Source organism: Stegostoma tigrinum, chromosome 28 (genome assembly GCF_030684315.1).
Source record: "Stegostoma tigrinum isolate sSteTig4 chromosome 28, sSteTig4.hap1, whole genome shotgun sequence".
Lineage (NCBI taxonomy): Eukaryota > Metazoa > Chordata > Chondrichthyes > Orectolobiformes > Stegostomatidae > Stegostoma > Stegostoma tigrinum.
In genome coordinates this window covers 43438222-43463835 of record NC_081381.1, presented here as the reverse complement: position 1 = coordinate 43463835, position 25614 = coordinate 43438222, and the positions used below count along the sequence as shown (strand labels likewise).

Below are 25614 nucleotides of genomic sequence, written 5' to 3'. Positions count from 1 at the left end.
AACAAGGACTTGAAGAAAAACTAAGTATTTCACAGTAATATCATTAAATCTGAATTGTCTCTCTTTGTATTATCTGTGCCTTTCAAAGGTTTTCATTGAAGATGTCAACCGTTTTCTATTTTCTGACGTTTATTTGAAGATCTGTACTCATATGTCTGAATCGTACAAAATTGCCACGTCTGGTGTGTCCCTTGATGTTCAATACAATGCAGCCAACAGTACCAGTAGAAGATGCTTGCAGCTTTTACTCAAATTACCTCAAAATGATTTGAAGAACAGCACCAATATCAACTATCACATGAACACTTGAACTGCATTATGGAAACAACCATCTGGATGTGAGTTTGCTCGCTGAGCTGGAAGGTTCGTTTTCAGACGTTTCGTCACCATTCTAGGTAACACCATCAGTGAGCCTCCGACGAAGCGCTGGTGTTATGTCCCGCTTTCTATTTATCTGTTTAGGTTTCCTTGGGTTGGTGATGTCATTTCCTGCGTTGGTGATGTCATTTTCTGCTCTTTTTCTCAGAGGATGGTAGATGGGCTCCAAATCAATGTGTTTGTTGATGGAGTTCCGGGTGGAATGCCATGCTTCTAGGAATTCTCGTGCGTGTCTCTGTTTGGCTTGTCCTAGGTTGGATGTGTTGTCCCAATCAAAGTGGTGTCCTTCCTCATCTGTATGTAAGGATACGAGTGATAGTGGGTCATGTCGTTTTGTGGCTAGTTGATGTTCATGTATCCTTGTGGCTAGCTTTCTGCCCGTTTGTCCAATGTAGTGTTTGTCACAGTTCTTGCAAGGTATTTTGTGGATGACGTTTGTTTTATTTGTCGTCTGTATAGGGTCTTTTAAGTTCATTAGCTGCTGTTTTAGTGTGTTGGTGGCTTTGTGGGCTACCCTGATGCCAAGAGGCCCGAGTAGTCTGGCAGTCATTTCGGAAATGTCTTTGATGTAGGGGAGAGTGGTTATGGATTCTGAGCCCGTTTTGTCTGTTTGTTTGGGTTTATTGCTGAGGAATCGGCAGACTGTGTTCATTGGGTACCCATTCTTTTTGAATATGCTGTATAGGTGATTTTCTTCTGCTCTTCGTAGTTTCTCTGTGCTGCAGTGTGTGGTGGCTCATTGGAATAATGTTCTAATGCAGCTTTGTTTGTGGGTGTTGGGATGGTTGCTCCTGTAGTTCAGTATTTGGTCCGTAGGTGTTGTTTTCCTGTAGACGCTGGTTTGAAGTTCCCCATTGACTGTTCGCTCTACTGTGACATCTAGGAATGGCAGCTTGTTGTTGTTTTCCTGCTCTTTTGTGAATGTTATGCCAGTAAGGGTATTATTGATGGTCTTGAAGGTTTCCTCTAATTTGTTTTGTTTAGTGATGACAAAGGTGTCATCCAAGTAGCGGACCCAAAGTTTGGTTTGGATGATTGGCAGAGCTGTTTGTTCGAGTCTCTGCATTACTGCCTCTGCTAAGAACCCTGATATTGGAGATCCCATGGGTGTACCGTTGGTTTGTCTGTAGGTTTTGTTATTGAAAGTGAAGTGTGTGGTAAGGCATAGGTCCACTTGCTTGATGATGTTGTCCTTGCTGATGAGGTTGGTGGTGTCTGGTGTATGTGTCTTTGGTTCTTCTAATAGTGTAGTCAGTGTTTCTTTGGCCAAAGAAAGCAGAAGAAAATCACCTATACAGCGTATTCAAAAAGAATGGGTACCCAATGAACACAGTCCGCTGATTCCTCAGCAATAAACCCAAACAAACAGACAAAACGGGCTCAGAAACCATAACCACTCTCCCCTACGTCAAAGACATTTCCGAAATGACTGCCAGACTACTTGGACCTCTTGGCATCAGGGTAGCCCACAAAGCCACCAACATATTACAACAGCAGCTAATGAATTTAAAAGACCCTATACAGATGACAAATAAAACAAACGTCATCTATAAAATACCTTGCAAGAACTGTGACAAACACTACATTGGACAAACGGGCAGAAAGCTAGCCACCAGGATACATGAACATCAACTAGCCACAAAACGACATGACCCACTATCACTAGTATCCTTACATACAGATGAGGAAGGACACCACTTTGATTGGGACAACACATCCATCCTAGGACAAGCCAAACAGAGACACGCACGAGAATTCCTAGAAGCATGGCATTCCAGCCGGCACTCCATCAACAAACACATTGATTTGAAGCCAATCTACCATCCTCTGAGAAAAAGAACAGGAAATGGCATCACCAACACAGGAAATGACACCACCAACCCAAGGAAACCTAACCAGATAAATAGAAAGCGGGACATAACACCAGCGCTTCGTCGGAGGCTCACTGATGTTACCTAGAATGGTGACGAAATGTCTGAAAACTAACCTTCCAACTCAGCGAGCAAACTCACATCCAGAACCTCAACCTGAGCTACAAATCTTCTCAAAACTCGCTGGAAACAACCATGCCCATCTAGTTACTTCTGAAATGAAGATTGATGCAATTCCTTAGTTCTACTGTTTGCAGAACCAGGACGAATTTTTCAAGATAGTGAACTATATTCTTTTTCATTCTATTACAGAGAACTTAGTAAACCTTTACTTCCTGTGGAGAGAGCAGGGGTTCTGCTTGCAGAAATTTTGCACCTTCTATGCAAACAAATGGTGAGTAGAAAAACATTTCATGGATTTTGTTTGTTCACAAACTGGTGACAGACATTGCAAACAAAGGAACTTCACAGTCCTTTTGTTCCCCTAAATTAATGGTTTTTTCCAGCAAAATCTGGTGAATATTTGCATTTTATTTTTCAACAGAGCCATAAGAAAGTTGGGGCCTTATGGAAAGAGGCTGGCTTAAATTGGAAAGATTTCCTAACTGATGGGCAGGATTTCCAGCAATTCATTAGGGATAAGGTGAGTCTTTCTTTGATATTGTGGCCCAACTTGTTCAGTATTGTTTTGAACTAACGTAGTCTTAATGCAGCCAATTGTCGTAACTGCTGCCATTTTCCTGCCTCTCTTTCCAGCACCTACCTTGCAACAGTCAGGAAGCTCACTTTAACATGAGCTAATCTTTGAATATATCTTGTATTGAAAGTGAGGTGCGATACACACAAGCACTTTTGGAATCTTCAAAACCTCACAATGAATGACATATCACAACTTAAAAGTCGACTCAACGTTTGTTTGCATCAGAGGTTCAACACTGCTGTCTGTCAGAACCTTTTACAATTTCTGTTTTGATCAACAGTGTTAAGTGATGGAAGGAGATAAACATTTTCATATCCCTACAAATTTTGCAAACTTCATGTGCAACACAAATGACACTTAAAGTTAACTCACTAAATTAGCCAGGTGAGGAAGATCTGACAAGTTTTATAGATGACGTGGAGGTGCCAGTGTTGGACTGGGGTGGACAAAATCAGAAATCACATGACACCCAGTTATAGTCCTACAGTTTATTTGAAATCACTAGCTTTAGGAGAAGTGCGAAAGCTTGTGATTTCAAATAAACCTGTAGGACTATAAACTTGTCATGTGACTTCAAATTTTATAGAAATTTACCACTCAGGAGGAAACCAATCAGTCTGTCCTGTCTGTGCCTGTCAACTAAGATATGACTTCATTAATCCCATTTTCCTGCTGTTGGGTCTTAGCTCTGAAGGCTATAGCAACACAAATGAATATCTAAGTACTGCTTACATGTTACGCGAGTTTCTGACTCAACCACACTTTTCAGCAGTGAAAACATTTCTCTTTGACAGCCCTCTTGCCCTCAATGTCTTACCTTGAATCTGTGCTCCTGGTTATTGATCCTTTTGCTAATGGAATATATGTCTTTTTATGTACCCTATCCCTGCCCACTTGATACATGTGTATTAGGTGCCCTGCTCCAAAGAAACAACCCTAGCCTATTCAATTTTTGGACAGCGTGGCTCAGACCTTCCAGCCCAGACAATCTCCTGGTAAATCTCTGTATCTGTATCCTCTCTAGTGCAGTCACATCCTTGCTTTAATGTAGTGACCAGAATTGCATGCAGTACTCCAGTTGTGGCTAATGGAAATTTATACTGTTCTAGTATTACTTCATTGGTCCTGTATTCAATGCCTCAGCGAATAAAGGCAAGTGTCCTGAATGTTGCCGTTACCATCTGCCCTGTTACCTTTAAGGCTATCTGTGGATATGAACACGGGTCTCCTTGATCTTAGAGCTTTCAAGCGTCCGGTTAACCCCACTTGTCATCTATATCTAATGAGAGAGCAGCCCTATCATTGTAAAGATTGTGGCAACTTTACCTTTCACTGGGAAAGATACAAGATCTCCCAAAATTAGGGATTCAAGTAGCTAGATAGCATGAGCATTTGAAGGATATTAACGATCGTACAAAGATTATACGAGAGAAATTTAGATAAATATGAGGTGCTGCAGTTTGGAAAGGCAAATCAAGGCAGGACTTAGACACGTACAGGTAAAGTCCTGGGGAGTGTTGCTGAACAAAGAGACCTTGGAATGCAGGTTCATAATTCCATGAAAGTGAAGTCACAGGTAGTTAGAATAGTGAAGAAGGCATTTGGTATGCTTGTCTTTATTGGTCTGTGTGTTGAGTATAGGAGTGATAGGTCCTCTTGTGGCTGTACAGGGTAGTGGTTCGGCCACTGTTGGAATACTGCATGCAGTTCTTGTTTCCCTGCTATAGGACGGATGTTATGAAACTTGAAAGGTTCAGAAAAGATTTACAAGGATGTTGCCAAGGTTGGAGGTTTGAATTATAGGGCGAGGCTGAATAGACTTGGGCTATTTTCCCTGGAGCGTCAGAGGCTGAGAGGTGACCTTTATAGGGGTTTATAAAATCATGACAGGCATGGATGGGATAAATAGGCAGGATTTTTTCCTTGGGATGGGGGAGCCCAAAACTAGAGGGCATAGGTTTAAGGTGAGAGGGAAAAGATTTAAAAGGGACCTAAAGGGCAACTTTTTCAGGTAGAGGGTGTTGCATGTAGGAATGAGCTACCAGAGGAAGTAGTGTAGGCTGGTACAATTACAACATTTAAAAGGCATCTGAATGAGAAGGGTTTAAAGGGATATGGGCCAAATGCTCGTAAGTGGAACTAGGCTTAAAAACAGAACTTGTTGGAAAAGGTCACCAAGTCTGGCAGCATCTGTGAAGAGAAAGTCAGAGTTAACGTTTCAGGTCCAGTGACCCTTCCAGACATTTGATCAGCATGGACAAATTGGACCAAAGGGTCTGTTTTGTGTTGTGTAGCTCTATTACTGTAAATTAATCAGGCTGACAGATGATGCTTTCTCAAGACCTGGTAGTCAGTTGGTTAACGGCATTCACTATTGTGATAGATATAGAGATCAGCGAACATATGAATAATAATGATCAGTATGGATTTGCAAATTGGAAACCATTTTTGACAAACTTGTTGGATTTTTTTCTTTGAAGATATTACTCAAAAATTGATAAATGAGAGCTGATAGATGTAGTGTACATGGATTTTCAAAAGGTTATGATAACATCTCTCTCAGCCGTCTGGCTAAAAAAATTCAAGCACATGGATAAGAGACAATGTAATGGCATGGATCAAAGTTTGCCAACACACAGAAAATAGACAGTGGATCATTCTCACAATGGCAAGCTGTGACTGGTGGGGTACCACAAGGACCAGTACCTGAACCCCAACTGTTCACAACATATATTTGGTCCCCAACTGCAAATCTAAAAATATCCTAATATTTGCATATAACACAACACTAAATAGGAATTTGCTTTGAGGATGATGTAAGAACATGTTAGATGGAAAATAAAGTGCTTAAATCTAAAGCTATCCACTTCGGTAGGAGGAGCAGATGTGCAGAGTATTTCTTAAATGGAAGAAGGCTAGAAAATGCATTTTGTGTAAAGGAACCCTGGTGTCTCTTTTAATAAGTCTCTGAAGTTTAACATGCAGATGCAGCAAGCTATTAGGAAGGCGAATGGAATGTTAACTTTTTATTGCAAGAGGATTTGAATACAGGAATAGCGAAATCTTGCATCAACTATATAGAAGCTCGGTTAGACTGCATCTGGAGTACTGTGTGCAGGCTTTGTTTTGGTCTCCTTATCCCAGGAAAGATATCATTGCCATATGAGTTTGTGCAGCAAAGGTTCACTAGGCTTGATCCCTGGATGATGAGCATGGCTTGTGAAAAGAGCTTGGGCAAACTGGACCTGGGCTCTAGAGTTTCAAAGAATGAGAGGTGACTTCATTTGAAGCATACTTTAGAGTTAGGCAAGGTAAATGCAGGTAAAATGTAGGTTGGTGAGTCTAGACCCGGGGCACAAATTTAAAAATGAGGAGAGATTACTTGGGTCTGGGGTGGGTAAAAGGCATTGAAATATTTGATCAGTCATGTTCATAGCCTCCTGCAGTTTACAGCTATTCTCACTGTTTACTGTTCCACTAATTTTCGTGTCATGCACGAACTTCTGAACCATCCTGCTTAGGTTTAAATCCATATTGTTCAGGAACACCAGTAGGCTCCCAGCATTCTCCGACCATCACCCTTCTATTTCCTGCTCCTCAGCCAATTTTGGATCTGATTTACTGCTTTGCTTTGGATCACCTGGACTTCAGTTTTCTTGACCAGTCTGTCATGAAGGATCTTATCAAAAGCATTGCTAAAGTCCAGGGAGATGACAAAATGCCCTCATCAACAATCCTGATTACAGCGTCAAAGAAATCTGATCGAATTTCTCAGACACTAAGTGAGCCACATATTCAGAGAGAGGGAATCTTCACCAGAGAGACAATTTAGCTTGGAATTTGGATCAAAATCTGAATTACAACTGGTAAATATTTTGTGCTTAATAATTGAGTAAAAGTCAGAACCAGACCTAGAACTAATAACCTTTAAGAAAATTAAACTAGCCCAGTTAAACAGGTAGCTACTTGATAGTGGTTTCTCCTGAACATGCTGGAATTCCTTGCCTGAATTAGCTGCTAACTGCAGTAGCATGAAGTTCAGAAAAACAAGTCAGTAAAATCAGAACTGCCGCTAAAAGGGTTTGTTCAAAGCACACAGTCAGGGTAAGGGAGACTTTGCCAGAGTGAGTAACTGAGAATTTGGGTCATTGTCTGAATTCAACTGGTGAATTAGTCTGGATGGTTTTGAACAGCAGGGCAGGCTTAACAGGCTGAATGGCCTCCTTCTGTTCCAATGTTCGGCAATCCTTGGTGACTATCCCTGATTAATCCGTGTTCCTCCAAGTACATGTATACTCAATCTGTCAGAGTTCTTGTTAATATCTTCCCAATAACCCAGGTTATTCTGACTGGCTTGTTATTTCCTGGTCAGTTTCTGCCTTCCTTTTTTAATTTGGGACAAGTTTAGACATCCTCTGGCATCTCACCTGTGGCTAGAGATGATATAAAGATTACTGCCAGGGCCCTTGATATCTATCCCATTTCCTCCTTCGACATCCTGGAATCCAGGCCAATGCCATCCCACAGTTTTTATCTGCAAGTAGCTGCTCCCAGTCCACTTAGGCTAAATTGTATCACATCTTCATTATGTCTGTGTATCTCTGATGTACAACATGGCTAGGGCCATGGTGTGAGAGTGGAGTTCAAAAATTGCTTCACAATCCAAAGGTACTGCTCATGCATTCGTGAAATGTTGCAGGTGCTGCTTATATGAAGTATCTGATCTTTCATCTCAATTATTTAAGTCATTGACCTGAATTTTTTTTTCTCTCTCCATGAATTTTGCCTGATCTGCTAAGTACTCCTGTTTCACGTGATACATGTTTGCTGAAGGTTCCTTGTAATATTCCTTTACTCGCCAATCTAGGTGCATTGCTTCCATAAATTAAGTTGCCTGATTGTAGTAGATTTTTAACTTGCTTGATGCATGCCTCTACAATGTTTTCTAAGGTTTTGTTCAGCTTACATAATGGATCAAGATTTTTTTTAAAAAACCTGCTGAATCCCATGTTGTAACCATTTTATTATGATTATTTATTGATATTTAATGAATGGAATTACGCTAATAATGTCATCTCTGTAATGGGATTAATTTTAACACTGCTGTTACTGCCAAAATGGTAGGTTCAGTGTGTGAAAGTGTACGCTATACTATAGGTTTCAGTATCTATTTATGAATTGCCATGGAAGATGTTGATTTGTCATTTGAAATTTTGTTATAAGTTTGCTAAATCAAGGAGCCTCCTTCATTTGAGCATGTGCTCGGCATTTCCAAACATGTTGCCACTTTTCAGTTTGATTTAACAATTTTTACATGGTCCTTAATGTTTGTGGTAGTATGTACGTGACTGAGAACAATAAGTCATTACTGTGGGCAAGTCTTGCTTCATTCATCACATTGCATATAAAAATTGGAGGAGAATGCATAATAAATGTAAACTTTATATTTTAAACTTAAACTTATTCTGTATATACCAGTGAATAAAGAATGCCTGCAGGTTATTAGATCCAGCATTCTACATAATTTTCAACTTCAGTAACCTCTCAATGGTTTTATGCATAAAGGAGCAAGCCAGTATCATCATTTCAGATCCAAGAGCTTTATTTTTACTGTTTGGTACTTTGCAAGGTTAACTCTCAGCATCGGTGGTACCGCATAAGACATTACAATAATCTAACTATTCTGGCCAAAGAAGTTGAAAATCACAGAACATTTCCACTCCTATCACTTTTACTGGCATTGATGGAAAATTGTGTAAGGAGGACAGTTTGTACGAGAGTTCAAGGCCTATATCTAAGAAATTAGCTCTTAATGGAATCAATACTTAGAGAGAAGAGAAATCTTGCAAGACAAAAAATCAAATATACATTCAAGTACTACAAATAAAGTTCACTTGTTTTATACTAGTGTGTTTCATTCAGCTTTCTGAATGAATACGCAATTAAAAAATGAATTATCTTTATCAGAACAATGAAATATAAATGATATTCGACTAAACGATTTTGGTTCCCTCCTGAGTATAATTTTGAAACATTCATTTAACCTCACAATCACTTTGAAAACTAACAGCATCTTTGTTTAGATGGGATTTTATTCAGCAACGTTGCATTGTTCAACGTGTCTTGAAGCCACGGTCATTTCTTTTAAAACAATCCTAATGAATTTTATGTAAATAAGAAGTGTTTCAAACTGTGCACCAAGGACTGTGAGAAATTTCTGGGTGTTTTTTTTCATAAAGTGTAGGAAACACCTATTCCTTAGAGAAGATTAATAGCAACACCCGTAGCTCAGTTTCAGAAAGAGAGAGGTTTCAGTTTTGGACAGTTCTGAAACAAAAGAAGTTGGATGAAGGTGTGCTCCTAAGAAAGGGAGAAGATTGTTAGATTTGTTAACACTAAATTATCTCAAAGTAAGAAGTTAGTCATTGTTCCATTTTTTTGGATAAAACCCTCAGGAAGTTTTATCGAAGTTGAGTACATTTGAACTCTGATGTCGATCCAGGAAGTGTTGGTCAGATTTCCCAGACCAAGAGTTGAAGTAATGTTAACTTAAGCTTATGAAGGTGCTAGAAGAGCTTTTTTCCCTCTGGTGTGAGTATTGTTCAAGAGGAACCTTTGGATACTGTAATGGAGTGTTTTGGAATTAGTGAAATTTTAAAATGCCAGTGTTGTGTGTAAGTAGAGTGGATTATTCTGTTTTTTCTTCATTTCTGCTAGTTATTCTGTTAAACAGAACTTTATCAACATCAGCTGGATCATCATAACATTGAAGGTGAAGTTTAATAATTACCCAGTTTTCTTGTATTTTTGTGATTCTGATTGTTCTTCATATTTGGGATGTTGACATTGTTTGTTTCCTGGAATGAAGAGGTTGTGCTCTGAAGAATTGTAAAGCAGATTTGGCAGTACGCTTTCTGAAATGTAGAATACGAAGAGATGAACTTATTGAAACAATCTAAGATGCTAAGGGAGCTTGTTAAAGTCAATGCTGAAATAATATCTCCCCCTCATTGGGTAATGAAAATGTAGAATGCATAGTTTTTGAGCAAGTGATCACTGACTTGATAGGGAAAGGAGGAAGAATTTCTTTTCCGGGTAATGAATCTTTGGAATTCTACACTTGAGAGCTGTGGAAGTTGAGTCATTGAATTGTTTCAAAACCAAGTTGGATAAATTTTTAACTGAGAGTTGAGGGTTATGGAGAACAGCCAGGATCAGAGCAGCAACATCTTACTGAGTGCAGTGCAGGCTCGAAGGACCTTACATCCTACAATTCCTTATATTTCTTACGTTATTAAATTTCAGATTCATCCTGACCTAGGTAATTCTAGCAATCATTAGAATGCCTTTTTCCTCGATTAGGAAATGGTCTCCAGCAGTCATCAATGTTTTGCATCCTTAACCTAGAGTGACTTACTCTTATTTTTCTTGATGTGACTTAATAACCATGTAATGTTTCAAATTTCACAGTTCTAGAACCCAGGACACCTTCCATTCAGCATTTTTTGAATTCCTTTGTTGAATCACCAACAGTCACATGTACCACTATGGCAATAAGATTTGAGAGCCATGGTTTTTAACCATCATTTGTGTCTAAATTTCAGTTTTTAGTGAATCTCCAGGCAGATGAAGTCATTGGTAATTATTCTGAATTTCCAAGTGCAAATTTAATAGTCACCTGTGTAGAGATTATTTCAGGGAATAAAATTTTGCACAGTTGTGGGATGTGTGTTATCTGAGCTCTTCCACTTAAACTGACAATATTAATTTTGTTATTCCTTTGCAGAAATTGGAGTTTACTATATCGGATGTTTCTAGTCCTACTGAAGCACTTTCAAAAATGGAGCTCTCTGCTGAAGAACTGAACAAGTGGCTAGAAAAGCTTATTATTGAAGACAGGGCTAGCAATGAGCAAGTCTTTGACTGGGTAGAAGTAGGTTGAGTTATTGGAATTAAGATTAAACCATTTTGTGCTATTTTTTAAAATTGATCATACTGCTCCATTTACAAGGGTAATTGCTTTCTGATGAAGCTATTAAAATAACAGCATCACCCTCAGAAATGATGTACTCATGTCTTGTTAACCTTTTCGATGTGTAATAGCTAACATTTGTAGACGCAGTAGTATGACATTGCTTACTCTTCCCAAATCACGGATAAATATTTAAATACAGCAACTACCAGGCCTAATGCATCATATTTAAAAATTAATGTGATCATCAGAAAGACGTTTAGCATGCTTGCCTTCATTGCTCAGACCTTTGAGTACCGGAGTTGGGATATAATGTTGAGGTTGTATAGTACGTTGGTGAGGCCTGTTCTGGAGTACTGAGTACAGTTCTGTTTGTCCTGTTAAAGGAGGGATATTATTAAATTGGAGGGGATTCAGAAATGTTTTACCAGAATCTTAAGTCATAAAAATAAGCTAGATAAGCTGGGACCTTGTTCACTGGAGAGTAGGAAGTTGAGGGGTGACCTTATAGAGGGTTATAAAATCATGAAGAGCACAGATAAGGTGAATAGTAATCGGGTGAGGGGGTTCAAAACTAAGGGGTATATTTTTAAGGTGAGAAGAAAGTTTTTAGGAAGGACATGAGGGGCAACTTATATGCAGAGAATAGTTCATGTGTGATTGTACCACTAGAGGGAGTGATAGTGCAGGTATAGTTACATCATTTAAAAGATTTAAAAGGTGCAACACTTCACCTGCACTTCCCAGAATTTAGTCTACTGCATTTGCTGCTCACAGTGTGGTCTCCTCTACATTGGGGAAAGGAAGCATAGACTTGGCAATTGTTTTGCAGAACATCTGCATTCTGCTCGCAAAAAAGACCCTGAACTACTAGTTGCCTGCCATGCCTCCCACTTCAGTGCATCGCCTAGCTCCTGGACCAGCATCTCTTGTCTCTGGCTTGCTTCAGTGTTCCAGTGAAGCCCAATGCACGCTGGAGGAACAACACCTCATTTTCCACTTGGGGACCCTACAGTCCTCCAGACTCCATATTGAATTCAATAATTTTAGGGCCTAAACTCTCCCATGTCCCAGCCCCCCCCAACCCACACACCAGGACTTGTTACCACATACCTGCCATTACACACCCCCTGTTGTTAGTCACTAACAGCCCCCATTAACGACTATTCACCCTCCCAGCCTGATCGTTAGCAGCTCCTTTGCCTGTCCAACTGTCTTTCTCTCTCTGAGGGCTCTATCCTATCGTTTACTCCCTACCCCACCCACCTGCCTATTTTCTGCATATAAACTGATATTTTCCCAGCCACCAACAGTTCTGAGGAAGGGTCACTGGACCCGAAACGCTAACTCTGTTTTCTCCTTCACAAATGCTGCCAGACCTGCTGAGCTTTTCCAGCAACTTTGTTTTTGTTCATTTAAAACATATTTGGATAAGGACATGAATAGGAAGGGCTTCGAGGGATAGAGGCCAAACACGGCGAAGTGGGACGAGTTTAGTTTGGGAACGTGCTCAGTGTGGACTAGTTGGACCAAAGGGTCTGTTTCCATACTATATGACTCTAAATATATAAATCAATAGCAATATTTGTTTACGTAAGGAAGATATCTCATTTGAAAATGCATAAACTTAAATAGCATGCTATATGCCAGCATCTAGTCAGGAATCTGATAAATTTAACCTGCCGTCCCTCCAAGAGTTTAGCTGATATTATATGCTGTTGGTCATTTTATTTCATAGTAGTGGAGTTTGGATGTAAAAAAAAACGGTAAAGAGAGCAGTGTACACTGTGTCAGGCAAATTGATTCTCCATGTGTGGTTTTCTCTGGTGATTCACTCACCACAAATAATCAATTAGTTGAAGATTTATTGTGATGTGACAAATTTTCATTACTTTCTGATTAAGTTCACAAATCTGGCAAGAACCTTGATTAATTAGTCAAGAACAAATACAGATATCTACCATTTAAAGAAAAAGTGCAGACACATTTCATAGTGGAAACAATTGAAGTTTAGATCTATTTCATTGCTATTTGACTTTGGAGTAAACTCTAATAACCTTTTTAACATTTTATCAATTTTTAAAAAAGTTTTATTTTATTGATTTATTAACTCATCTGTTAACAGTTTCATTATGTTCTGAGCTGTTTAACTTGTAAATGATTTCTGGACTCAAATCCCATTCTGGAGCCTTGAGCACAATGACTAGACTACCATTCCAGTTCTGTACAAAGGGAAATTATATGTTTGGTACTTATTTTAAATGGAAGTCCCATCTACCCCCTGAGATGGGCCAAAGGATCCCATTGCTCAGTTTCAGACAAGTGCAAACTGGTTGCTGTGTGACCAGCATTACAGGTGACTAGACTTCCAAACTATTGGGTACAAAATGATTTTGGATGTTCTGATGTTATGAGAGGTGCAACTCTCTTCATTGAAAGGTATAATGAAGGAACAGGTCTTCTTTTTCCCCCTCCACAAGCCACACTAGTTTGTCTCCAAATATTTTGATTTTTATTTTAAACAACTGCCTAATTCTCTTTTTAAAGTATTTCAAATTCTACTTCAGCATGGTTTGTGATGGAATTCCATAGACTAATCTGTTTACTGAAATTGTTCTGATTTATTCATTAAGCATTAAACTTGCTCCCTCATTACCACATCATTGAATAATAAAAAAAACCACCTTGAGTTGCTAAGTGTAACATGGCAAACCAACTGAATGGAACACTGACAAAAACCTTCAAAATTCAACTTCAAGACACCACACTTCCCTGTCCTCTTTTCTCGCAAGTTCAGTATTTTGAGTAAGGCTGTTGATGTCAAATTCTAAAAGTGTTTATTTTTCCCTTTTAGGCTAATTTAGATGAATCACAGGTTGGGTCGTCTACATTCCTTCGAGCTTTAATGACTACAGTTTGTAGATCAGCTATTACAGGTAGAGTCAGCAATCTTTTAGACTCTGTTCTTTCCTGTTTACCGTGTACTTTATTTTTCATTTGGTGAATTATATAACTCATGGGGTCTCATTTTTAAAAATCCAAATGTAATGTAAAACGTTAGAAAAATGGTTTGATGTTTTGATTAACCACAATGCCACAACAATATTTAAATTGGAGTTTAGAAAATGTAAGTGCAAATCTATAGGTCCATGTTAATCATAAATGTTTAAATGCCAAATGAGCATTGACACTGTTTGCCATAATAAGTGAGGGACCACACTAAATTTCAGTGAAGACAGTTTATAAGTGGTAACTAACCACATGGAGACTTGAGTAAACAAGTTGTATAAATTTCTCCTGTTGTCATGTAACTCGGTGAATACAGAGCCCATACTATAAGCTATCATGGTCATAAATGCTTGATGCCTTTCTAAAAGTTGAGCATTTTCTTTTAATTGAGCTTGAGAAATGTATTATAACTGCTCCAAGGATTTGTTTTGACTAGTCTTGCTACATCGCAGTTGAGAGGCGAGTGGTAACTGATAGCTGGTGCTATTATACTCCAATGAAGAGACTTAATCAGTGAAGCTGAGAGACAGTTTTTAGCATGGGAGGATCAAAGGTTTCCATGATGGGCTACTGATTTCATCAAAGCCATTTTGCATAGCTCTGTCATTCCTCCAGTACAAAGCGAATCTAAGGATGATATTTTAGCGTTAATATAAGTAGGTTGACTGTGTCCCAGTAACATCACTTTTCCACTTACTTTGGGATCAGACATTGTCTAATCTGTGTCAGTGTTGTCTACTGAATGGAATCTGGCTATGAAGAGAATTACAAATTGTATTTTGCTTCAGTGTGTCTACAAATACAACCTAATGAGAAATTGCTGAATGAAATAGAAAACATGCTGAATGAACATTTAAATTTTCAGTAACTGAATATTTTTTGAAAAGGGCACAATATTAGTATGTTCGTAGTTACTTTTTAAATGCCTGTCTTTGTTAATTAAGAACCTTGCTGCAGTTATCAGCAATGACCCTCCAGGTGTCAGATGTCTCCCCTAGTGTGTAAATGGTCTTTTGGAGGAGAAAGTCCATACTGTCAGTCGTAATTATACATTTTGGGATGAGGTATGTGGCCGATGGCTTCATAGGATAATTTGTCCCTGTAACGTCAGACAAAAATAGTGGATTATAAATGGTCCTCTGGGGCAAAACGAAATGGGGCACAGTTGCTACATGTTTAGGGGAATAGTAAATTCTTTTTACATAGGATGATGTGTCTCCGCGTGATCTGCTTGCCCTTCAAAGAGATCCTGGATGATCCTCTACGTTTGCTTCATATCCTTCCTTCCTTATCTAATCGATATCTATCAGTCTCCATCCTAAAAACATAATTGACCCGAATTGACTGGGGAAGTCATTTTCACTTGTCTCCGAATTCACTCTGAAATGACGTATCACTGAGGACAGGTGAAGTAAAGATGGCTTTCCTTGTTTTTAAACAGGTAAACTGTTAATTTAATTCAAAATTAATTACAGTATTGCTGCTTTATATCCACTAGGACCAGCATTTGTGATGTGCATTTGAATAAAGATTAAGTAGAGCGAAGTTGTTTGTGCTGCTCCCTCTTAAACTCGATGTATTAATTTTTTTTTCATTCATGGGATGTTGGCGTCACTGGCTAGGCCAGCATTTATTGCCCAAAGGGCTGTTAAGAGTCATCCACATTGCTGTGGGTCTGGAGTCACATGTAAGTTAGACTGGATAAGGAAGTTAGTCCCTAAAGTAAGTTAGTAAACCAAATGGGTTTTTCCGACAATGACTTCATGGTCGTTATTAGATTCTTAATTCCAGATATTTATTGAATTCAAATTCCACCATCTTCTGTGGCAGGATTCGAACCCAGGTCCCCAGAATGTTGTCTGGGTCTCTGGATTAACAGTCCAGCGATCATACCACTAGGCCATCGCCACCTCCAAATATTTTAAAACACAGTGGCAGATAAAATAAGAACCTCTGGAATTTATAGAAAGGTGTAGTATCCAGGCTTACTATGAAACAAACAATTTTAAAATTCCAATGCACATAATATCTCTGAAATGTGTTATGTGGTCAGACTATTCTGCAAAAATCAAGTTTAAATTGATGCTAATATTTCATCTAAAGTTAAGGCATTAAAGATGCTTTTGATACTTCAGTACAGTTGGACTTCTTTTCCAATATTGCAATGTTATCCATAGGGGAAGGAGCTCCAAGTCGAGTGGATGCTAACGTTGTACAGCAGAGACTGCGATTATTACTGAAGTACCTTAACTCCGATACTGAAAGAGAATTACAAGCACTTTATGCACTACAAGCATTAATAGTAAAACTTGATCAACCCCCTAGTAAGTATTGTACTTAACTTTTGGTGCAGTTTAATCTAAATTCTGAGTTATACTCAATCTTGTCTCATGTCTACCTTTCTTTCTCTTTATTCCTTGCCCTTATCCCCAACAACATATTCCCTCAAAGAGCTCATTTTCATTCTGTCATGGGATGTGGGTGTTGCTCGCTCTGGCAGTATTTATTGTTCATCCCTCATTGCTCAGAAGGCAATTAAGATACAGCCACATTACTGTGGACTTGGAATGTAACCCAGACCAAGAAAGGCTAGCATTCTAGTTTAATTTGAAACAACAATTGACACAGCTTACACAGTCACTATTAAGCTGGCTTTTCATTCATGATTTTTCTTTCATTGAATTCCGACTTCACCATCTGTCATGGTAGGATTTGAACCCTATCCCTGGAACATTAGTCTGGGGATCTGGTCTACAAGTCTAATGGTATTACAACTGGACTACTGCTTCAACAAACAGAAAGGTGAAGATTTATGTTACCAGTCCTTTTAAGTATTTGCACATCAGCTCCTGAATTTTTGACTTGTTAAAAAAGAAAGTGGCCTAGTTCTGTGCACATGGCACTTTTAACATATTTCCTCTCTATCATAATGTCTCTTTGAACTTATTGGTTTACATAAGTAACAAAGGAATTCCCTGGTTTAGTGGGTGAACCTACAATATTACATGATACCAGGCCACGTAAACCAAGAGACTTTCTTGACTTGTTAGATGGGAACAAGGGGTATGAGGGGAGTAGGAGTATACTTACGAGGGAAATCAAGAGAGCTAAAAGGGGATATGAAATAGCTTTGGTATATAGGGTTAAGGAGAATCCAGAGAGATTCCACAAATACATTAAGGACGAAAAAGTAACTAGGGAGAAATTGGAACCCTTTAAAGATTAACAAGGCTATGTGTGGAACCACAGGAGATGGGTGAGATACTAAATTAATATCTCATGTCGGTATACTGTGAAGAAGGGCATGGAAGCTAGGGAACTTAGGGAAGTAAACATTGATGTCTTGAAAAATGTCTGTATTTCAGAAGAGGACGTGCTGGATGTCTTAAAATGCGTAAAGGTAAATTACTGGCAACTGATCAGAGACCAAAACACATTGCTAGGCCTGTTGCTGAGACACTTGTATCATCGACAGCCATGGGTGAGGAGCCAGAAGAGTGGAGGGTGGATAATGTGGTGTCATTATTTAAGAAAGGTGGTAAGAATGAGCCAGGGAGCTACTGACCAGTGAACCTGATGTCGGTGGTGGTGGTGGTGAAGTTATTCGAGGGGATTTTGAGAGACAGGGTTTTACATGCATTTGTAAAGCAATGACTGATTAGGGATTGTCAGAATGGCTTTGTGCTTGGGAAATCTTGTCTTATTAGCTTGTTTGAGTTTTTTGGAGAGGTGACAAAGAAGATTGATAAAAGCAGAGCAGTAGACGTCTGAATGGTCTTCAGCAAGGCGATTGATAAGATTCTATGTTGTAGACTGGTTTGCAAGGTTAGAACACATGGAATACAGGGGGAGCTACCTTGATGGATACTAAGTTGGCTTGAAAGTAGGAAACAGAGGCTGTTGATAGTGGGTTTTTTTCAGACAAAAGGCCTGTCACCAGAAGTGTGCTGTGAGGATCAACTGCATTTTGTTATTTATATAAATGATTTGGATGTGAACATGGGAGGTATGGTTAGTAATTTGCAGATGACACCAAATTATTGTGGACAACCAAGGATATTACCTCAGAGTACAAAGGGACCTTGATCAGATGGGCCAGGAGACTGAGGAGTGGCAGATGAGTTTAATTTAGATAAATGTAAGGTGTTGCATTGGAGTATTGCAAACCAGGGCAGGACTTACATAGTTAATGGTAGTGCCCTAGAAACAGTTACTGAACAAAGACACCAAGGGGTGAAGGTGCATATTTCCTAGAAAGTATAGTCACAGGTCAACAGGATAGTGAAGAAGGCGTTTGGCACGCTTGCCTTCATAGGTTGCTGCATTGAATAAGGAGTTAGGACATCATATTGCAGCTGTACAGGACATTGAGGCTGCTTTTAAAATACTGCATTCAATTCTGGTCTCCCTGCTATAGAAAAGGTGTTAAGAAAAGATTTACAAGGATGTTGCCATAATTGATGGGTTTGAACTACAGTGAAAGTCTGAATAGGTTGAGACTTTTCCCTGGAGCATCAGAGAGGCATCTTGAGGAGCATTGATAGGGTGAATAGCCACAGGTTTTTTCCCCCAGGGTTGGGGACTCCAAAAGTGGACAGCATAGATTTCAGGTGAGAAGCAAAAAATTTAAAAGGGATACACAGGGCATCTTTATCACGCAGAGGATGGTGCATGTTTTGAACAAGCTTCCAGAGGAAGTGGTGGAGGTGGTGACATTTATGACACTTTAAAAAGCATCTGGGTGGGTACATTAATAGGAAGGGTTTCAAGGGATATGGGCCAAATGCAGGCAATTAGAACCAGATCAGTTTAGGGTTGGCGTGGACTAGTTGGACCAAAGGCTCTGTTTCTGTGCTGTGTACCTCCATGACTGAGGTCTTGACCCAAAGTGACGGTAGCGTGCTGCATGTGACTATCATATTCTTGGGTTAGACTGGGGCTGTGTGGTGGGGAAATGGCTACAATCCCCATCTTGATTTCTGTGCAGTTCTTCTTACCACAGAGAAGGGAGATAATTTCAAGTTGAATAGGCTAAAGTGCATCCAGTATGTTGGAACATAAAAAATTGAACTGGTAAATTACTTTGTTCGAAACTATTGTGTCTTAGCTGGCAATGCAGGGAGGTCACTCAACCCAAGGAGTCCATCCTAGAGTGCGCTCTCTGCACAAACAGTGATCCCAATTACATATGGCCATTCTTGTATTTCTTTATTCTCCTTTTCTTCAATTGCCTGTCTTAACTTAATAAAACTTGTCATGGGCACTGGTTCAGTCATTAATTGGAGTCAAATATTCCACAGACTTGCAATTGTCTGCATTTTATTTAAAATGTTCTTAGCTTCAATATAAATGTTGTTATATCAACCCTTGTACAGTTGGTTCTAATCTAATGTGGTAGTTCTGTTCTTGTGCGATCTTGTGTCATAAAAAAAACGCACAATAGCTGCGCCATTAAAACTAACGGGGCCGGAATTGCATTATAGCCAATACATATAAGGAAAGTTTGCATTCTACAAATAGCAGTCTAAATTCTTCAAGTGCATTAAAGCAACATGCGTTGCAGCAGAACTGACAGTATCCACATCAACTTTCTATCATCCTTGTCCTCCCCTTTCATGACAGGTTTTCCCCCTTAATATGGACAGAAAATGTTTTACTTGGTGTTACACAATACTAACAGTCTGTGTTCCTTCTCCATCTCTGTCCTTCATACAGACTTGTTAAGAATGTTTTTCGACACTTTGTACGATGAGGATGTTATATCTGAAGATGCATTCTACAAATGGGAAAGTAGCAAAGACCCAGCAGAGCAGAGCGGCAAAGGGGTAGCGCTAAAATCTGTCACGGCTTTTTTTACATGGCTAAGAGAAGCTGAGGAAGAGTCAGAAGATAACTAAAAAAAAACAAAAAATGTCTTCGCCAATCAAAGTGCAAAAAGGCCAATCATCGCAACAAATATGCACGGATCTACAGTCAGCGATCATGATGAAAATTATGGTACACGCACGTAAAGAAAAGCCGCGGTGATGTTAAAGAACCATGGGTGGGAGCACTAAAAAATGTATTATTTATAGAAAATATTTTTGTTTTAAATTTTAAGCTTTTTTGTTATTTTTAAAAGGACAGATGGTTCCACTTTTCTGTGCAGCAAAAAAATAAAAAATTGAACACTTTAATTTATTTTTAGAACTGCAACAGTGATGTAATTTGAGTTTGCAGTTACTGTAAACAGAATGTAACATAGAGAAAAGCAACCCAAACTTTTGCCCACAATGCCACTTCAAACAAATACAGGGCATCAAAATTTAGTATGTGGGCGGGGGTTAACAATGATGGCTGAAAGTAGTAATATGTACCAGTAATTCTTCCTGCCTGCTTCAGCTTGCTCTAGAAATGTACATAACATTCAACTGGAAGATGACGCTCCCCGAATTTCCAAGCCGTACATTATGAACTGCAGAACATGGAGAACTTGTACAAAAAAAAATTCAACTTGAGGAAGTGCTTGTAATACTTTCAAACTATAGAGCTACTCAAAAGCTTGTAAATACATAAAGAGAAATATTTAAAAAAATGACTCATTACTATCTTTTCACTTTCAAAACTAAATAAATACAGACCGTGCAAGTTGAAAAAATAAATACAAACTACTGTTTATCTGAGAATTCATGATCACAAGAGTGGTTCTACATAAGTTTGCAAACTGGTTTGACTTTTTTTGTACTCTGTTTACCTCATTGTATTATATAATTCAATGCCCATTGTTGTGACAAGTTGTATCAAATGGCTGGCTGACACTAGTCAGTTATTGGGATATTGCAGAAAGTTTTTTGAAAAAATACTGCACAAATGAGGATCCTTTCTCCTTAGAAACTTTCAACCATTGGTTTTAGACGCCTGTCAGAGCTTTCGTTGTGAAAGAAAAGGAGGTCAGAATATATGATATAAAAGGGGTACGTTTTCCAAAAACATGCAACCTTTCACACAAGCTGCTTCCATTGATGCTAGTTACAGCAAATCGAGGATATTACCATGTGAAAGAGCACTTTTCTGAAAGTTATGTGGTTTATCTCATGAGTTGCTGGTTTGATTTAAACAGTGTCTCAAAAACTAACACTAGATTTTACTTGTATCAGTTTGTGCATTTTTCTTTGATAATTGGTTTTGAAAAGTTTAGCATAATATGGATCAGTTATGATTTTAAAACTTGCTTCAATGGCAAGATGGCTTTTGGAATGCTTATGAAGATAATGTTCCAGACTCTGAGATGCCATTAAATAACTGCATAACTTGAATTAAGTCAGTTCTAGGCTGGTAATATATAATGGGTTGGATTTTTTTTCCCTGTTTTCAAAGTCTGTACATGTTAAATAGTCATGTTCTCGTTTGACAATGTCTCACTAATCACCCCATTATGTAATGAGATGGGCTTATGAACACTAAAACCTAGGTTTAAGAGCCACGAGTGTCAATGCTGATTTTATGTTGTTTCAATTTGTAACAAGATGAGCATCAACCTGAATTGCTGTCTGTATCCACCATAGATTGAAATGTGTCCACATCCAAAAAGCTGGAACAGACCCAAAACCAATTGAATTTTCTTGTTCTGTGGTTTATTCTAGAGATGTGACTTGAGGAAGTGGTAAATAACAATGTAAGGATATAAATAATATTCGCTGTATTAACAAAATGGAGACTCGTGTCTATCAGTCATCTTGTGTACAAATTAGAAATACAAAAATAGTAGGTACGAGAGTTGAATATACATTCTAACAATTTTGAAGGACCCCAAAATTTGGATTCAAGAAGAGCATTGCAGAACAGTGACTGTCTAGTTGATTCAAGATTTGTTATTGCACTAAATTATTCTGTATTGTATGGGTTATGCTAAGTATTGGTCAGGCCCAAGTGCACATTGGTAAAAAAATCAACTATGGTGCTGTCAAAACTTGACCATTACAAGTGTTAAACTGCTGTTGGTTTGCCTTGTTCAGTATATAATGATGAAATTAGCCTGCTCCTAATTCTTAATCACCAACCAGATGCTGGAATGTCAAAGCTCTGTGAATACCTATTTTATTAGAACATCACTTTGAGTGGCTTACTTCTCATAGTTGTGCATGGAATACCACTTTCAAATCAAGATAAAAAGTAATTGTGTATTTTGTAGTTTGTCATGTTAAATAATTAAAAATGGAAGGTAATTGATCTTGATACAAATCCTTTTTAAGTTTAAAGAGCTGAAAAATTCTGCTGAATGCATGAATAGTGCTTTATGAATGTTCCAACTGTATGAAACAGATTTGTACTCAATTATCTTCAGTATCTTTTTCAGTCAATTGTAACCCTTTACCATTATAAAGTTGTAATTGAGCGACTCATCAATGTGATGCACTTGTGTTCTCTAATTGGCCTGCAGTTTACAGTTTGAAAACAATTGGGCTAACTAAACTGACCCATTGAAAAAGTATATAAACGAGTGCTGATAAACTGTTAAGATGAAATTGCATTCCAACTGAGAATCTTTGCATAATATTCAGTAGAGCTCAATCTATAAATTCAAGCATTGCAGATAGAAATTAATAATCACACTTAATCTAACAGCAGTCAACTCAAAGGTGATGAACCTGTAGTTACTTAACAAAAACAAAATAGTTACTGAATCATTCAAGTAGTCAGAAGCTTATCAGTTAATAAAGGATTTATTAAGAAGTTTGAAATGAAGCATCACTAAGATCATGATAATGTAGTCAATCAATAAAGAAGCCTTAAGGGTATTTGATTTTTTTTAATTATTCTCATGTGGGATGTGGGTGTCACTGGCCAGGCCAGCATTTGTTGCCCATTCCTCGTCACCCTTGAACTGATTGCCATTTGCAATGGCCCAGAGAGCCAATTAAGATTCGACAACATATCTAGTGTTTGGAATTGCATGTAAGCTAGACAGCAGATTACTTTGCCTGAAGAGCATTAGTGAACCAGATAAGTGTGTATAACAATTGACAAGGTTGTCATTAAGCTAGTTTATAATTCCAGATTTTATGCGTTCAGTTTTCTCCATCTGCCATGGAGGAGTTCATTCCCAGAACATTAACGGATAACTGGATAACTAGCCTGTGTAATTAGAATAACATGACCACCTCCTCGAAGTTGGACATCAGGCATTTGCTGAAGCAATTTTTCCTGCTCAAATAGTTAAAAGAAAGCTTTGATGCAAGGAACTACAATTTGTTGTGCAGTAATATTTCTTTAACTACTTTTGTCTGTTAAGAAGATAATAAAAGCATTGCTCACTGGATTGACTGAATCCCAGAACACAATCAAGTATTCCTGTGCAAAAGATTAGGTTTATTTACCCCAATGGGGTAACAGAAATTTCAGGTATAGATTATTATTGAATTCTGTTCTTCCTGTTTGTCCTATTATTCCACCATGAGATTGTTATTTCACAATGTTCTCCAAAAAGAATTTATTTTCACACTTGGTAAATGTAATGAAATTATTTTTAACTTAATACTTCTCACCAGTTTTATTCACACACTCAGTAGTTCTCATCAGTTTATTTTTTTTTAAATGACCAAATCTAAATCAGCTTTGCAAGTTAAAAGCTCTTTCCCACAGACAGGATTTAACTTTATTCAATCTTGTCACACATAGGAATTTTGTTTGAGGGGCATCACCTTGATGGGTTTGATTTTCTTTTCTTCCTTCCTGTGATGGCATTCAGTACTCTGGGGCAACGACGACCTGACAGCAGGAGTCAATTCTATGGACATTCATTTGCCCCTTTATTCTCTTTCATCTCTCCTGTTGCTTGATGTTTCCTGGATAACCTGCTGAATTTAAGATCTCTAGCCTTGGTGAAAGCCATCAAATTAATGTATATGCAACACCCATTCCTAAATTCACCATTGTTGCATATGTATTGACTAGTGCTGTTGAAGCCACTGCTGTCACCTTCAATTTGGAAATGGGTTAGAATATTTTACACTGTTTCTCTGATATTGGAGGACAAAAACTCATCCTGAGGTGTTAACGTGAGTGAAGTTAGCCAATTAACTGTGTGATAGGAGTACCACAAGCAACCAATTGTTCAGAATACTTAATGGTCATGCTCCATTTCATTGTGGTGCTCTATGCTACTGCATAACATTGTAATAATTTCCTCTGCTCATCCACAATATAGTTCCAAATTAAAACTTTGAACTGTGACTCAAGTAAAAACAAATTATCATTCTTGAGGTCGCATGTCCAGTTTTTACAAAGTGAACATGTTGTTATTGGTCACTTAGTGATTTGCATCTCTGCACCCTTCTAAGTTGTTAATTCAAAATCGTTGATTTATTCAACATATTTTCCTCCAATTCATTGAGAATTCTCTGTATTGCACTTCATTTATATCAAACGTTATCCATAGCTTTGTCATAAAATGCATTGTTTGACCTTGTGAATAATGAATGCTACAAACTGATATGTTATTTAATGTATTCACAGGTTTACAGATTTGTTATCTGTGAAGCTTAATGCTGTACTTGGGATTTATTTGACTTCTAGTCATAACTAATTTCTGCCTGTGTAATCATGAGTTCTGGGTCTTTAATTTCAATGAAAGAAATGTACCACACAGTGTCAGAACTTAATTCTATTATTTAACAAATTTTAATATCCCATGTAATCTGATTTATTGTAATATTTGTTGTTATTTATGTTTTTGCAGTTTATGATCAGAAGTAACTTATTACTGCAGCTGTTCCTTTAGTTAACTGATGTATATATGTTGGCCTTCTGGGAATCTGGTAATGGCATTTCCCTCCTTTTCTCTTTTCTGCAGTCATCTATCCACTCCTACTGATTGACAGAATTTGATATGGTTTCCATGTTAGTCCAAACCCTGGGAATCTACTGCCTTGAAGTTGCATGGCTTTAATCCTGTTGTGCAATTTCTGAGTGGAAAGAAAGCAATCATTATGAAGGGTCTTTGTTTTTCCCAGAAAGGTACGGGGAAGTATTTGGCAAAAATCTGGAGCTTGGGTTGTGAATGAGATTGATGGGATTGTTGATTTGCTTGCCAAGCTGGCTTGTTTTTGTTCAGCTGTTTTGTCACCATTCTGGGTGATATCATCAGTGGAGCCTCCAATGAAGCGATGTTATTTGACTGCTTGGACTTAATATTCTTTGGTCTGTGGTGAGTCAACGACCAGACAGTATAAATTCCAAATGGAGTAGAATAACATTCCTTCATTAGCGGCTCCACTGATGATGCCACCTAGAATGGTGATGAAACATCTGAACAAAAACAAGCCAGCTCGGCCAGCAAGTCAACAATCTCAGGTAGAGGGAAACTAATTCTTAACAGTTATACCAGTATTAATCACAAAATAATAGTTCCCTTAACTCATTGATAAATATAAATGTGAGCAATTGGTTCATAGTTTAAACCCTTGTTTTGATTATTAGTACTGACCTTTACAGAAATTTAAGATATGTAATGTTTTAGCCTTATTGAAGTCCCATGCCATAATATCTTTCCATCTTGCTTTCCAAAGTAATCTAAACCCTGCAACATTGCATCTTGCATGGATGTTTTTTTTTTGTAAATACAACTGAAGTATTAAAAGATGTTAGGACATTTGGCCAGTGATTTTTGGTGACAGATCTTTTTGCATGCTATTTTAGGCAAGCAT

At 38.2% G+C, this 25614-nt stretch overlaps 1 protein-coding gene across 19 annotated transcripts in view; it reads left to right on the top strand.

Annotated features, from left to right (window-relative positions):
* The window catches only part of LOC125466588 (eukaryotic translation initiation factor 4 gamma 3-like), a 327506-nt gene extending 305195 nt beyond the window's left edge, over nucleotides 1-22311 (top strand). For all 19 annotated transcript variants that reach the window (XM_048561256.2, XM_059655645.1, XM_048561270.2 and 16 more), the window contains 6 exons: nucleotides 2562-2643; nucleotides 2794-2892; nucleotides 10736-10882; nucleotides 13776-13857; nucleotides 16108-16254; nucleotides 19646-22311. In XM_048561256.2, the coding sequence (XP_048417213.1) occupies nucleotides 2562-2643; nucleotides 2794-2892; nucleotides 10736-10882; nucleotides 13776-13857; nucleotides 16108-16254; nucleotides 19646-19827 (739 nt within the window). In that variant the 3' untranslated portion in view covers nucleotides 19828-22311. The remainder of the gene's footprint in view (nucleotides 1-2561; nucleotides 2644-2793; nucleotides 2893-10735; nucleotides 10883-13775; nucleotides 13858-16107; nucleotides 16255-19645) is intronic.
* The last annotated feature ends 3303 nt before the right edge of the window (nucleotides 22312-25614 follow it).